This window comes from Panicum virgatum, chromosome 5N (genome assembly GCF_016808335.1).
Source record: "Panicum virgatum strain AP13 chromosome 5N, P.virgatum_v5, whole genome shotgun sequence".
NCBI classification, from domain to species: domain Eukaryota; kingdom Viridiplantae; phylum Streptophyta; class Magnoliopsida; order Poales; family Poaceae; genus Panicum; species Panicum virgatum.
The window spans coordinates 60,703,518-60,718,305 of NC_053149.1; the positions used below are offsets into that span (position 1 = coordinate 60,703,518).

Sequence of the window (14,788 nt, forward strand, 5' to 3'; positions counted from 1 at the left end):
TTTCTGGATTTTTAGTGAGGCAAATGAGGGGTGGGGTGGCAGCCAAACCCTTATATAGTGGAGGGGGAGGCGGTCGCCCCGCAGCCGGGCGGCCTGGGGGGCCGGCCGCCCCGCTGCCGGCCGACCGGTCCTCCAGGGACCCGGACGCAAATTTTCTGCGAATTTTTTTTGCAGAAAAGCCCCTGCCGCCCGGCAGCGGAGCGGCCGGGGTATATTCCTGTAAATTTCGAAAAAAAAATATTTTTGTAAATAACGAAATTGAAAAATATAAAAATAAAAAAAGCGCACCAATCACCCAATCGCACCACCGTCGCCTGATTAAAAAAACGCGCCGGCTAATAATTGGGTCGCAGCCTGAACTTTTTTCTTCTTTCAAACTGCCTGGACTAACATATGGCGTGCCAATTTCAAACTGATAAGGTGAACGCCCTCGTCGGAGTTGCCAAGCAAAATTTGAGGAAAAATCCGTGCCCCATGGACGTGCACGCCTTACCCTAACTCGTGAACGTGCATTCCACCATCCTCATTCCTCATCATAATCTAAGCACCCACAACCTATCATAAACGCTGATATGCTCCCTCCCTCAAAGCATCACCGTGGGTAGCTCCAAACAAAATCCCCTTAACATTGATCGATCCCCCAAACCCCAAGTGGCGTCCGGTTCACCCCGCGTCGTTTCAGCTCGCCGCCGGCCATGCTGCGTTACACCACCACGCCGCAGCCCTCCCCGCCGATGTCGCCGCTGGTCGCCCCCGCGACGCCCCGCACCCCGGGCGCCGGCGCGGCTCCGGCGCTCCCGCCGGCCTCGCCGCGCACGCCCCGCCCCGCGATCACGCTCACCGCGCCGCCGTCCAACAAGCGGAGGCGCCGCGGGGCCGCGCGCTCGTCCCTGCGCGCCATCCGCGCCGTGCGCGCGCTGTTCCGGTCCCTCCCGATCCTCGCCCCGGCGTGCCGCTTCCCGGGCGTCATCCCGCGGCACGGCGGCGGCGGCGGGCCGCGCGGGCAGGACGGCCACATCAGCGGCGCGTCGCGCACCACGGGGACGCTGTTCGGGCACCGCAGGGCGCGGGTGACGCTGGCGGTGCAGGAGACGCCCGGGAGCGTGCCCATCCTGCTGCTCGAGCTCGCCATGCAGACGGGGAGGTTCATGCAGGAGATGGGCGCCGAGCACCTGCGCGTCGCGCTCGAGTGCGAGAAGAAGCCGCCGGGCGCCGGCGCGGGGATCGGCCGCACCAGGCTGCTCGACGAGCCGCTGTGGACGGCCTACGTCAATGGCCGCAAGGTCGGGTACGCCGTGCGCCGGGAGCCCACGGACGACGACCTCACGGTCATGCAGCTCCTGCGCACCGTGTCGGCTGGCGCCGGCGTCCTGCCGGCTGACGTCGTTGGCGCTGGAACAGCGCCGGAGGGGCAGGAGGCCGGCGACCTGGCGTACATGCGCGCGCACTTCGACCGAGTGGTTGGGTCTCGGGACTCGGAGTCGTTCTACATGCTCAACCCTGATGGTAACAATGGTCCGGAGCTTAGCATCTTCTTCATCAGGATATGAAAGTACGTTGTGACACTGCTTCCTTTTTCACATTTTCGATTTTTTGTGTGACAGAAACTAGCATGTACAACATAGTTTTAGCTCCCCCTAGTTTTAAGCTGTACGGGTAGCTCAAATTGGTATGTTTGTCTCTGTTCCGTGTTGCTCCCGGATGATATAGATGTCTCGATGCTATTCTGATCTAGTCGAATTTGCTGAAAAATGTTGCGCTGTTTAGTCAAATCGGTATGTTTTGTCTGTGTTGTTTTGTCAAACTGGGATGATATAGATCTAGTTGAATATTATGCTGCAAAATGTTGGGCTGTTTAGTCCAAATTGCTTAAACAAAAAAAAGTTAAAAATAGCTTGGGTAAGCTCCGCCAAAAGCAGTAGCCTTAACCGCTATATATATATATATATATATATATATATATATATATATATATATATATATATATATATATATATATATATACTTGAAGGAAAGCCCGAAAATCGTTCCCGTCTTTGTCAGGGGAGATGCCAATCTTCTCTTCTTTGTACACACACACACACAATTATTTCAGGCAGACTGAAGCTTATAATATACATGAGCATGGAGTCCGCTCCCCTTGCCAAGCCTGCAACGTTTCACGGGAGTGCAGAATAGCACCAAGCCACTGGACGCAGCTGCACCGAGTTCAACCAGTTGCCAGCTAGCCAGTTACATAAATAGCAGAGATACATACATGTTTTTTTTGTCATAATAACAATTTCAGTTGTCTAAGGCCCAGTTTAGTTTCCAAAAATTTTCACACGCTACATTAATTTCGAACGTTTGATTAAATGTGGATAACTGACAAAACTCATTCCACAATCCCCGGATGAAATCGCGAGACCAATCTAATGATCCTAATTACACAATGATTAGACAATGTCGTGTTACAGTAAACAACCTCTAATGACGGCTTAAATTAGGCTTAATAGATTCGTCTCGTAATTTCCCGTCCATCCGTGTAATCGTTTTTATAATTAATTTATGTTTAATACTCGTAATTAGTGTTGAAAAAGATATCAAAATTTTTTGCCCTAAAACTGTTAAAACATTGATTAGTCGTCATAAGATTTCTTTGTCAGTGGAACTCTAACTTTGTTCGATTAACCTTGAATCGCTAACTTTAGAACAATTTTTGCTGCTTCTCAAGATCAAATATGTTAATCACCCCCAATCTATTATCTTATTATTTGGCCAACAAACGAAACCTCCACGTTCGCTCTCAAGGCTTAGAAATTCTCACGTTAATCGGAGAAAAAAAGAAAAAAAATAAAATTACCCACCACTACCATTACGAAAAAATTAGCTTAAAATACCCCTGTGTCTAATTAAAAATCACTCACCAATGCCATTATGAAAAATTAAATATGAAAAGGCCTAAAAATTCTCACGTTAATCGGAGAAAAAAAAAGAAAAAATAATAAAATTACCCACCACTGCCATTACGAAAAAATTAGCCTAAAATACCCCTATGTCTAATTAAAAATCACCCACCAATGCCATTATAAAAAACTAAATATGAAATATCATTTAACTATGTATCAGTTACAAATAGATACTATTAATACAAACAAAAGCTAACAATCAATCAAAATAAAATGAAAATAATAATAATTATATGCATAATATTATTAAAGCTCGACAAGTCAAATTGTTATTATAGGTAGATCATATTTAAATTGTTTTAACCAACAATAACACATAATTTGTGATAATGAACATGGTGATGTATGATAAAAAAAATAGTATAATCTTAAGTAAGGATGTAACGACATGTGAATTTTTGAATTTTCAGTATAGCCCGCGCATTAAGGTGATGTATGGTAAAAAATAGTATAATATTTAAGTAAGGATATAACGATATGTGAATTTTTAAATTTCCAGTCCTAGCCGCACGGGCTGTACGCCTAGTTCTAATTAGCCAGGGTCGGTCTATACAAAGGTTAAAGAGGCTTTCATGATTCCCGGCCCGTTTGGCCCGCTTAAGGTCCTGCATCGTGGAGCAATAACTACTCGTGTACTGTAGTGGGTGTGATCAAGTAAGAGACTTCAGAAAAAGAAAAAAGAGTAAGAGACTTCACTCCCGCACAAACATACGGGTTTTCTAATTGCGATATATAGCTGCATTCGGCACTCCACGCAAATTGTAACTGAAACTACGAACGAACAAAACCAATCACAACACCTGCAAATTTCACTCTAAATTTTGTAAGAATCCATAGAAGAGCAAGCACAGGAGGTGCAGGGGCGGAGCCAGGATTGGATTTTTTCCATTGTTAGGGGGGCCAATCATACAAACTTACATAAAAATTTAATCAAAATTTAAATTTGTAGTGCAAATTTAGGGATCATAGGGGGGCCAGGCCCCTGCCCGCCCCCCTGTCTCCGCCCCTGAGGAGGTGGATCACCATGTGTTCACCGAATTGGTGCGGGCAATTCGACTCTGCAATCTATTTGGAATGAGATGCACTGGGAACCCGAGCTAAAACGAAACTGGTGTTGTTCGCCCTTGTTCATGGACAGGAAGGTTTTGGATCCGGGAAATGTCGTCACAAGCTGGGAGCTGAGTTTGTGCCGAACTTGTTGTCTTCAGGGGTATGATGATCTACAGTGCAACTGCCACAGGATTTTCTGCAGACGAGACAGACACACCAACAGCTTGTCAAAGACCAAAAGCTGAGGTGCCCATAATCGGTACTGGAGGGAGCGGTAGCGGCTCCCTCGTCCGAATACTCGGTGCAGATAGCCTAACAAAAAATATCAGTCATGTCTGTTTGTACTGTTCACTAATAAATTTTGACTTATTTTTTTACCATGTGGCTGCATATAAATCGACTGTGATCCATTCTATGCTACATTTAATTTGTGTACAATAAACATAATATATATTTATTATTTGGAAGAGCAAAAATTTTACTTTTAGAAAATGGGATAAAAAAAATGTATGCGTTTGGCATCCACTATACATAAAATTAACTATGTTTCCACGCCTGACTCATCTTCCATAATGATGATTGATGAAGAGAAAGAAGGAGCTCATCTGCTGCCCGGTGGATCATTGAATTGTTCGAGTTATTCCATCCGACAACGCATCCAGAGCAGCCTAGCTATTTAAGTACCATAGGCTCCCAAGGCATTGGCCGAAACCCCAAAACCCCAAAACCAACGCTCACATCATTTCCATAGGGACCATATAAATATAAAGCTTACACACTTGCCGCGCATTTCTCCTGCGTATTCCAGAAGAAAACAAAAAGGTTATCACTTGCCGGAATGGTATGCATTGGGAACTTGAGCTTAATTTATACTCCGGCAAGCGCGAAGTGATCGTCCTACACGTTTTCTCCGGCAATAGACCCAACCAGGGGATAGGCTGCATACGTCTAGAAGATTTGCTTGTCTTGCTGGGATTGTGTAACTTCTCGTGTACCGGCGACGGCCGCGGATCAGCTTGGTCCATCAACCAACTTGGTTGACGTAGAGGAAGATGAGCCAAAGCACTCACGTGAACTACCACCTATGCAAGTGCTTTTAGATTATCTCGATGCTGTGCTGATCTAGTTAAATTTACTCAGAGTTAGTGATGTAGATGTTCAAATCCGCATAGTCGTCCCAGCGGATTGAAGCATATTTATTTGCACCTGAGAATTTCAGTCGCTCTAAATGTTGCTAAAGTTGATATTATGAATCCTATTTGCTAGAGAGTGCCCACCTTTCTTTTCTTAGTGGAACTGCTACCTTTCTTAATCGAACCAGCTCTCTTTCATTTTGGCTAGCACTGCTACTCAAAATCACCCAAACTCTAGTTATGCAGGCCGGCCTCCAGAATTAAAAGGTTTACCCCCCAAAGAAAAAAGAATTAAAAGGCTTGTGGTTCTCGTTCGGCCTGTTTGGCCTACTTGAGGCCCATCACCATTGAACATTGACTGCCGGTAGGTGAAGCAGCAACTGCTCCTGTGCCTAGTGGTAGTGGATGCGATGAAGTAAACAGATTTCACTTCTGCTGTTCGGCATAAGCATAAACATAGGGTCTTACAATTGCTGATATATAGCTGGTCTGGCTTCTCCACGCCATGTAACTGAAACTACCAAGAAAACTAACACCTGCAGAGTTCGCTACAAATTCTTGTATAAACCATAAGAGGAAGCCCGGGGGAGGATTGGCGATGGATTCATCGAACTGGCGCGGTCAATTGGACACTGCAGCCTCGTTGGAATGAGATGCACCGGGAATCTGAGCTGAACCGACACCCGGAAAGCTCGCCCGTGCTTTGCGCCCTGATGGACAAGAGAAACTCGCTTCCGGGCAAGCAGTTTCGCGGGGGCGCTTCCTCGTCTCAAGCTGCAGGCTGAGTTTGTGCCTAGCCTGTTGTCTTCCTTCAGAGGCATGAAAAAACTCCGGGAAACCTCCATCGGATTCTGCAGACAGCTCAGTACGACAGCTGGGAAACGGACAGGTGCTCAGAACGCTTGCAATCTGATAGCATCACACGGTGACAGATGGAGTTCGAGCGAGCATCACACGGTGACAGATGGAGTTCGAGCGCCACAAGTGCTTGTAAGTCTGACAGCGACATTCTCAATTTCTCATCATATGGCTTCATGCATGAGTATGTTCTGACTTGCGACTTGTGAGCCCTTAGTTTGCCGCAAAATTTAGGTGAGAGGATATACCTTAGCTAGCAATGATCTGCACGAATGTTAAGAAATGAAAGGAAGCTAGCTAAAGCAAATTTTCTGAGATGACAGAGAATGCAACTATACTATACCACAGTCCCAAGACAGAAACTGCATTATGATCGCTGTAAGTCGTTTTTAGCAACGAACCATCAGACGGTAGAGTTATGCCGATTATAACTATGGCAACGTATCTAGTGCAAACCAAGGACCTCGTGCAAACCAGTGCAAACCTACTAAACAAAGTTTCAAAAAATTCTGAAAAAAATCATGAATGTTCTTCTCAGCTTACCTCATCTATATATAAAATTTCATGGTCAAATTCGTCTTACTATAGAAGTTACAAAAAAGACAAATTTTCTGACAACAATAATGGTTCAAATGCATCTCAAATTTGTCTTTTTTGTAACTTCTAGAGTAAGACGAATTTGACCATGAAATTTTATATATAGATGATGTAATATGAGAAGCACATTCATGATTTTTTCAGAATTTTTTGAAACTTTGTTTAGTAGGTTTGCACGAGTTTGCACGAGATTCTTGGTTTGCACGGGTTTGATCGTCGGGATGAGTTTTCACCTACCGATGGGGTTTTTACAGCCAACCATTCAATACAATACAAACAAAGATATTATCGACTGATAGTTCAATAGAATAATTCAAATTAATTTTTATTTACTATCTCTACTACTTAAAAAGACCCCAGCCTCGTGAGTCTACATCTCCTGACTTCCCCACGGTCTCAATAGCGGTTTTGCTCCCAAGCTGGCACCTCTCTCCACTCCACCGCACCTCCCTAGCCGCTTCCTCCTCCGGCCACGCGCCCTGCCTCCACCGTGCCTCCCCTGCCGCCCCTGCACCCTGCTGGCGATTCGTCATCCGCCCCTGCACACTCGCCGACGAGCTGGCCCCAATGGTCCGTCTAAAGAGGAGGGCGCGAACCGCTGCATCTCCACCCGCGTGTTCTAACCGAGCCACATCGACGGCGAGCAGCCACCAGCGGAGTCTCCGAGCCACACATCCAAGGAGCGTTGCATCGGGTGCGAGGGTTGGCCATCGCGCCCGCCATAGGCCTACCCCTGACCGCTTGCGCGAGGCACCCCACACCCCCGCCGCGAGGGGCCCCGTCCACACGAGGACTCAGCGTACAGGAGGACAGGTACGCCCGTGACCCCTCCAGCACGACACGAGCAAGGACCCAGGAACACCTGCCGCCATCTACCGTCCAGGAGTGCGAGCCCTGGCCGCCGGCTGTGTGCGCCCGCCTGCCGTCGACCGTCGTACACCCGCAGGGCCACGCCGCCACCACCTCCTTGTCTTCCCCTTCCTGCATCACCATTGGAATCAAACTGATCCAAATCGAATGATTCAATGTGTTTTTGGGTGCGTGCAGGAGACAGGAGGTTCGTGACTTTGGGAGGAGCGTTGGGAGGTATCTCCATCTATTTTCAGTATGAGTTCGTTGATCTGTAATTTAGTGCGATCTGTAATGTAGTGCGAGTCTGCTACATCACTTTTATTTTGCTGTACAGATTCATCTCAACCTTTTGCATCAATGGTTCTGTCAGATAACTAAAATGATAACTGAATGGCTAAAATTGGATTTTGTTTGGCCTCCAGTTCTGTTAGAATGTTCAGCTAAAGATAAAGGTGTGGTCGTGTATGCTCATGCTTAGATCAAATCTGGTATTGCGATTAATTTTCATTCGGTGAAGTTAGATCAAATCTGGGATTTGCATGCAGTGAAGCTTTTATTTAAGGAGTAAAATAGTTGAACAAATTCTGAAGGATTAGCATTTGTTTTAGTCTGCAGTTTCTTTTTCTTAGGCTGAAAGTAATAAGGCATTGCACTGCAGGTTGAAGCTTTAGTTGACAGACCTGCTACGACCATAAATAACTTACAAATTCATGAGCACCACATCTATTTTGTATGTTCAAGTTAGGACGTGATAGCATAAGCGGAGAACATATTGGTACAAACCACTTGTCTTTCATAGATGAGTTCTTCCATTTCGTTTTGTGGAGATGTAGCGCTATCAAGACTCTTCTCCTGTCGTTGGACGTGACAGAAAACTGATAGAAATCTGCGCAGACAACAATTTTGCCACTGCATGATTTCTGGTTACTTAACACTTTGCACATAAAATCTATATATACTTAATACTGTAATATCACATATCGCCAAGCTCTGCTACACTGAGTTCAGTCCATGAACTGAAATAAACTCGTCTATCTCTGTATGACTAAATTATCAGGCTGACAGTAAGTTGTGCTGTTGGGTAAATCATATGAAATGCAAATTCTTAATATGCTTAGCACCGTTATCCTATTTTTCTAGCAAAATATACTGTGTGAGAACATGCATTTTAATTATATCTGAACGTGTAAATATGTCATGGTTTCAGTTATTCCAATGAATATTATAAAATGACTAAATTTTTCAGGGCAAAGGTGATTTCACTCAATTACTTTTCACAAGTTTAATGTATGCTGTATTCTTATGATTAGTAGGACAATAACATTTAGTTCATGCTCACCTTATTGCATTTTTTTCAGTTTCTGTGTCCCCAAGCATACAACACAATCTTACTGCATTACCGATAAACCCATTTAAAAACACTGCAATAAAATTTAATATCATAATGTACCTTTCTTTCTATATATGTTAAAATTACGAGCTTGAAATAGAGATTTGATTTTGTGTGATAAAATTATTCAATAATTAGTGGATTAGAATATTTTTGAAACAATGTTGTTTACTTTATCTTTTAGGTTACATTGAATTACTTTGATGTATTTAACAAAAAATACTTTAGTTCAACAAATAATTCTTATGAAAAAGTTTTGCCACCCGTAGCAACTTATGGGTATTCAACTAGTAAAAAAAGAAACCTAATCTAACCATATCAATAGCCACATTAACCAAGCGAGCACAGAACGAAATATATTTAAGATCCATGAAAAGAAAATTCAAAATATTATTTCATTTATACAGAGTTACTCCAGTAAACAGAGTGGTCATACAAAGTTATTTGGCTTCGCAGCACCAAGACAAAAGGATAAAGCTAGGATAAAGCTTTTTTTCGCGACCGTGCCTGAGCACGTTTTTCATTAAGAAGAAATAGTTACAAACACAATCTTGATGTGGCCAAACAGAGCTTGATAAAGCTCAGTCAAGTGCTATATCCCTATGCCTGATAACATTATAATACTGACTTAAATCACGGACAGAACCTACTACAGATGTAAATCACTATAGGCACTGCTGATTTCATTGCAGCATATTTGTATATTTACACAAATATTGGACTATACTGAGCAAAACTTCATTGCAGCATATCTGTATCAAGCTATAGGCAAAATTAGTAATCAGAGCAAATAAAACTAGGCAATGGGATCAGTAGGATACTGAACCAAGTAAAACTAATTACAACTTAGCAATGTCAATAGACAGGTGAGAGAGAAAAGCATAATCTCTGAGCTAGAACCCCTTATAGTTCAACGGTGATTTTCTACTTATACCGACAAGTGTCAGACGCTATATGGAGTTGTGGTACATAGTGTAATAAAATATGATCTGTCATGCTTGTCTGTTCAAAGATTGAATTTTAACTGTAATACTCTAAACATTTGGCTACACACACACAACGATTATATGTCATGTTAACTATAATCTGTTTATTATTCTTTTTTTTGAAAACATCTGTTTATTATTCTAAAAGAGCAAACGGTGTATTTTCTAGGTAATGGAATAAAAAGTGTATGGGCTTGGCATCCATGCATAAAATGAACAGTGTTCCATTATCATTCCTATGTGTCTCACGTTTAGTGATGATGAAGAGCATTTAGCCCCCATCATAACTAGTGTACTGCCAATGTACGATGTAATTACTAAATCAGCTAGCCGGTTCATCATTGAAGTGTTCCAAGTTATTCCATCCACAAATGCAGCCACACGTCTTAGATACTTTTTGTGCATTGGCCCCAAGGCACCGGCAGAACGAAACCCCAAAACCAACACACACATCTTTCGACACAAATATAAGGCTTACAACCGGAGAAGAGGAAACTCTCCTCATCATGCCATCTACGGCTCAATTATAGTATTGTTCCTGCTGTCGAGATTATTTTTCTCGTGGGAATGGGATGCATTAGGAACTTGAGCTGAAGAACAGGCAAGGCAAGTGGCCGATACCTTAATCCAGCAAGCCCAGCTAGGGGACATGTTGCACGCGTGTAGAAGATTTCCCTCATTCCCTGGCCTACAGGCATGGTGGAACATCTGTACGTTTAAGTGTTCACGCGACAGTTCCTTTATGACTTATTGGACAGGACTTTACCCACCGGAGATGCAAGGGAAAATCCTAGAGGGCGTTAAGGCTTTGCTGGCATGCGTTCATCGGGCGGTGGAGGTGCAACCAGGCAACATCCCAAGGATCTTACCTGCTGTGACCGAAGAAAACAAGGATGAGGATGTAGCTGATGAGTGATCTCTGCGTTGCGGGGCTGGTTGTAGGCTCGTTGTTTTCTGTTAAGTTGTAGTTTGCTGTTAAACTTCTTAGCACTCCTGGGAGCCCTGGGAGCTTAAATTCTCTGTGTATGTTGTCAGGTTGCATGACCTGAATCAGGTCAAGTGATCCTGACGTTGACGGGTTAAACTTGTTCCCCCTCTTCTCCCCCCTTGCCGTTCTGAACGTCTGTATTTCCGTTATCTCGTGTAATGGAAATGGGGTGATCCCGTCTCGAAAAAAAGTGTTCACGCGACAGTGTCTGCAACCCAGCTTTGTTCAGTTAATCCGGATTGTAGAAGGTTAACTGAATAAGGGTTAGGCAGCTCTTTGACGCTAGACACTCTGGCCTTGACGCTTGAGTTGACCAGCTATATCATGAACACTTGCTTCCTCTCTTACTGGCTAGGTCATCTGCTCTCGCTGGAAAAAAGTGGCTTTCCATTGCAGATCGCATTTGCCTCCAGCTAAATAATGCTTAATGATGCTTCGGCAACAAACGGACTTTGGACTTCGGGGGAGTTCTGGCTACCGTCAAAAGCTAGCGTGACTAGATGACGTGACAGTGGTGAGAGCTGAGAATAGCTAGTTTGTTGGTCCGATGTTAGAAAATAGTAACACGAGGCACAAGATATGGTTTAACAATGAAAAAGAAAAAAAACTAATAGCACTTCATCACTTTTTTGTACAAAATTGATAGATCAGGGTGGAAGAGAGATGGTTCATCATGAGTGCATTTGTAATAGAATTACCAGTAGCGAGGTCCCTTTGGGTGCACTACTGAAGTGTTAGCTCCGCGTTCATCCTGAAACGATCTCAGGCGAAGAATGTGATGTAATTTTTTGTCTAATCACACTAGGCGCGTGGGTCATCTTGGTCAGCGTGAGCTGGATTCCATAGTATTCCGATTCACTTTTGGCCAAAAAGAAAAATGTTGTCTCCGTGGTCCCCCTTTACCCTTTTCAGCTTTTTCTTTTTACTTTTCACGTCACAAAAGAAAAAAGTTTGGAGATTTGTTTAGAAAATAGTTTAGGCAAAATTAAATGCTAATAAGCCCAGACAAATTACTTTACTAAAGAAGTTCTATGGAATACATATGTACGGAGAAATTTTCCTGGAGGCAAACTTGTGTGGAGAAGTTTTTTTTACAGACTTTAACTTAATGCTATATTTCTTTATCTTTGTGCTATTGCTAGGGCTTCCATAGTTATAAATGTCACAAGTGAAAAGCTTTACAAGCTAGTAGATTGTATCAATGCTTGATGATCTCTCCAAGTTAAATACACACAAGAAGAAAAACAAAAAGTTAAATAAAATTTGTTTAAGATCCACCCAAGCAAGTAGCCTCTACAACAAATGTGTTCTTATAGGAAAGATCTAAGGTTTACTTATTACAAACAATAAGTTAAAAAGTTTAGAAAGTTCAGTAAAATTCACAAAAGCATCTGGAATCTTATCTTACTATAAAACAAAAAGGAAGAAAAAAAATCAATCAATATTTAAAAATTCAAAAAAATTGGGTAAGATCCGCCGAAGCGGGTAGCCTTAACCACAATGTGTGCTATAGGAAAGCCCGAAGGCTATTCCCGTCCCTGTCGGGGGAGATGCCAACCGTCTCTCCTTTCTACGAACACAATTCACAAGTGAAAGCTGAAACTTATCAACACGGACATTCCTCTCTTGTAAAGCAGTATGGTACTAATATAAACACTGGTCACCCCTGCAAGCCTGCAACGTCTCAAGCGAGTACAAAAATACTGGCAAACCTTCAACGTAGCTTCACTGAGTTCCACTAGTTACTGGATAGAAGCGTTTTTTTTATTTGTTTCTGGTCATTAGATCATAACAACGCAGCAAAGGTCCGAGTGGACTGCAGCATGTGACAACTCGTATTCATTTGCACCTGCATGTGACAACAAATATGAAAGGCCTTTCAGATTCTCTGTTCGGCCTGTTTGGCCCACTTGAAGCCCAGCGTCATTGATCAATCATTAATTGCCGGGAAGCTAAGGCACCAACTGCTCCGACTTCAAGCTGTAAACTCGGCGTTTCTCTTTTCTTGAAGAGCGATGGCGAGCGGTGGCTCCGACTTCCGACAACGAAGATGACCGGGGTGCTTCTTGCAAGGACATGGATGTATTTTTTCTTTTATCAGGGATGTTCTTGTAAGGAAGTTTATGTAATCTTTCATACAAATATATGATATGTGACCCGGTTTCTCAAAAAAAAAAAAAAAAAACTGCTCCTGCACAGTCTAGTGGCTGCGATCAAGAATATAACAGGCTTCCACTACTGCACAAACATACGGACACACTCTTGATATATAGCTGCCTTCGTCTTGCCATGTAAATGAAACTAAAAAGAAGAGAAGCACCTCAAAGTTCACTAAGCTCTCCTTAAGAATCGAAAGAGGAAGCACGGTTGAGGATCGCGATGGGTTCATTGAATTGCCGAGGGCAATTTGGCACCGCAATCTTGCTGGGATGAGATGTATTGGGAATTAGATCTGAACCTGCAAGTTGAAAAAAAGCGTCTTCCTGGACACAAACACTGGTCTCGTACGTACAAATTGATAGAATCGAGAGTCAAAACGTTTTCCGGGAAGAAGCACAACAACTAGTTGTTCCAAAGTGTGAGTATCCACGGACCCGATCTCCAGGAAAAGATCAAGATGAACATTAAATTATGGATTGATGCGGGGGTGAGGCGCTTGAGTTGTTTAAAACGGGAGTAGTACTTATATGGGTTGCCCCCCCTGGGGTATCCTTTTCTTGTACCGATTGCCCCTTAGCGTTCTTCTGGGGTGTTGTAAAACTTATGTTTTTTTGCTTAATACAATGATACGTAGCTCTCCTGCATATTCGAGAAAAAAAACATGTCCAATGCACTCACCATAACTGAACTTCCTGTGGAACTATGATTTCTAGAGTACACAAACTTGTAAAAATGTTGGGCAGATATGATGATAATGGAACTCGGATGCCTCTTGCATGCTTGTTTCTTTGGGGTTTGACATGCATGCAGAAGGAAACCGTGTTCCATGCTTCACTATATCACTCTCCCATATTAGTGAGAGAGAGAGAGAGACACACATGTCAGCCCATCGTAACTAGTGTGCTGCTAGTGTACAGTACGATCTGCTAGCTGCTGAATCACTGGAAGTGTTCGGGCGACTTACTATTCAGATTCAACATGATGCAACCACGCCACGCTACTTTAACATTTACAGTGCATTCAGATTTATATACATTAGTCTGTTCCCACTGAAAAAGGACACCCAGAGCAACACACACATCATTTTCCATACTAAATGCAGGACTTAGAACAGACGAGGAGAGACGCAGCTGTGAGCTGTCGCGCTAGATGCCAGCAGTATGCCATCGATGGCCGAAATGGTGCGGCCGTGCAGGACTAGTGAGGTGCACTAGTGGGGTTGGGATGCGTGAGGAATTTGAGCTGAACGAGTGTTGACGAAGCAGCCGCCCAACATGTTGCCGCCGGCAAGTACAACGCCTGGACCTGGCTGCACGCGTGCAGAAGACTTCCATCCTCCCTGTCTGGGACTGCCCACACCTCTTGTGGTCGCGGACGTTGTTGCCTCCAGCTGAATCAAACCATCAAGAAGCTGAAGCCATCAGATCTAGCAGTGCTGCAGCGAAGACCACATTTAGATAATTGTTAACTTTCTTTTTTTCTGGTGGAGTTTTTTCTGCGCATTCTTTTGTAGAGTTTTTGCTGCAAATTAAATTATTGATCATCCCAACTCTCTAATTAGGATTAGGAAGGGTCGGCCTCCATTGTTACAAGGGCCATCTAGATTTTCTGACGGGCCTGTTCAATCCCGATTGGGACCCAGCATAATTGATCACTCGCTGCCCTGCTGGTAAAGGCAGCAGCAACTGCCGTTGTACTCGAGTCGTTGTGATCAAGTAAGAGACCTACACTTCTGTACACACATACGGGCCCTACGGTTGTTATAATAATATATAGGATTCTCCACACCATGTAGTTGAGACTATGAACAAATTTGACAGCTGAAA

General features: G+C 43.7%; 1 protein-coding gene, 1 long non-coding RNA gene and 2 other non-coding genes across 4 annotated transcripts; 2 read left to right on the forward strand and 2 right to left on the reverse strand.

The window, feature by feature from the left end:
• Positions 1 to 565: 565 nt before the first annotated feature.
• On the forward strand, positions 566 to 1,803 carry LOC120673297 (protein MIZU-KUSSEI 1). Its single transcript, XM_039954070.1, has one exon. It carries the CDS (start codon positions 696 to 698, stop codon positions 1,548 to 1,550), a length of 855 nt encoding a protein of 284 aa, XP_039810004.1. The 5' UTR covers positions 566 to 695; the 3' UTR covers positions 1,551 to 1,803.
• A 156-nt stretch (positions 1,804 to 1,959) lies between these two features.
• On the reverse strand, positions 1,960 to 2,078 carry LOC120677109. The gene has a single exon (XR_005676172.1). It is a non-coding gene; the product is annotated as a U6atac minor spliceosomal RNA (small nuclear RNA).
• Positions 2,079 to 6,986: 4,908 nt separating this feature from the next.
• Positions 6,987 to 7,855, forward strand: LOC120673298. The gene is made up of 2 exons (XR_005674607.1): positions 6,987 to 7,399; positions 7,634 to 7,855. It is a non-coding gene; the product is annotated as an uncharacterized LOC120673298 (long non-coding RNA).
• Positions 7,856 to 12,257: 4,402 nt separating this feature from the next.
• On the reverse strand, positions 12,258 to 12,382 carry LOC120677108. Its single transcript, XR_005676171.1, has one exon. It is a non-coding gene; the product is annotated as a U6atac minor spliceosomal RNA (small nuclear RNA).
• Between the last annotated feature and the right edge of the window lie 2,406 nt (positions 12,383 to 14,788).

What these genes read in the sequence shown, in the direction of transcription:
- LOC120673297 (XM_039954070.1), top strand. Translation starts at nt 696, where the DNA reads ATGCTGCGTTACACCACCACGCCGCAGCCCTCCCCGCCGATGTCGCCG.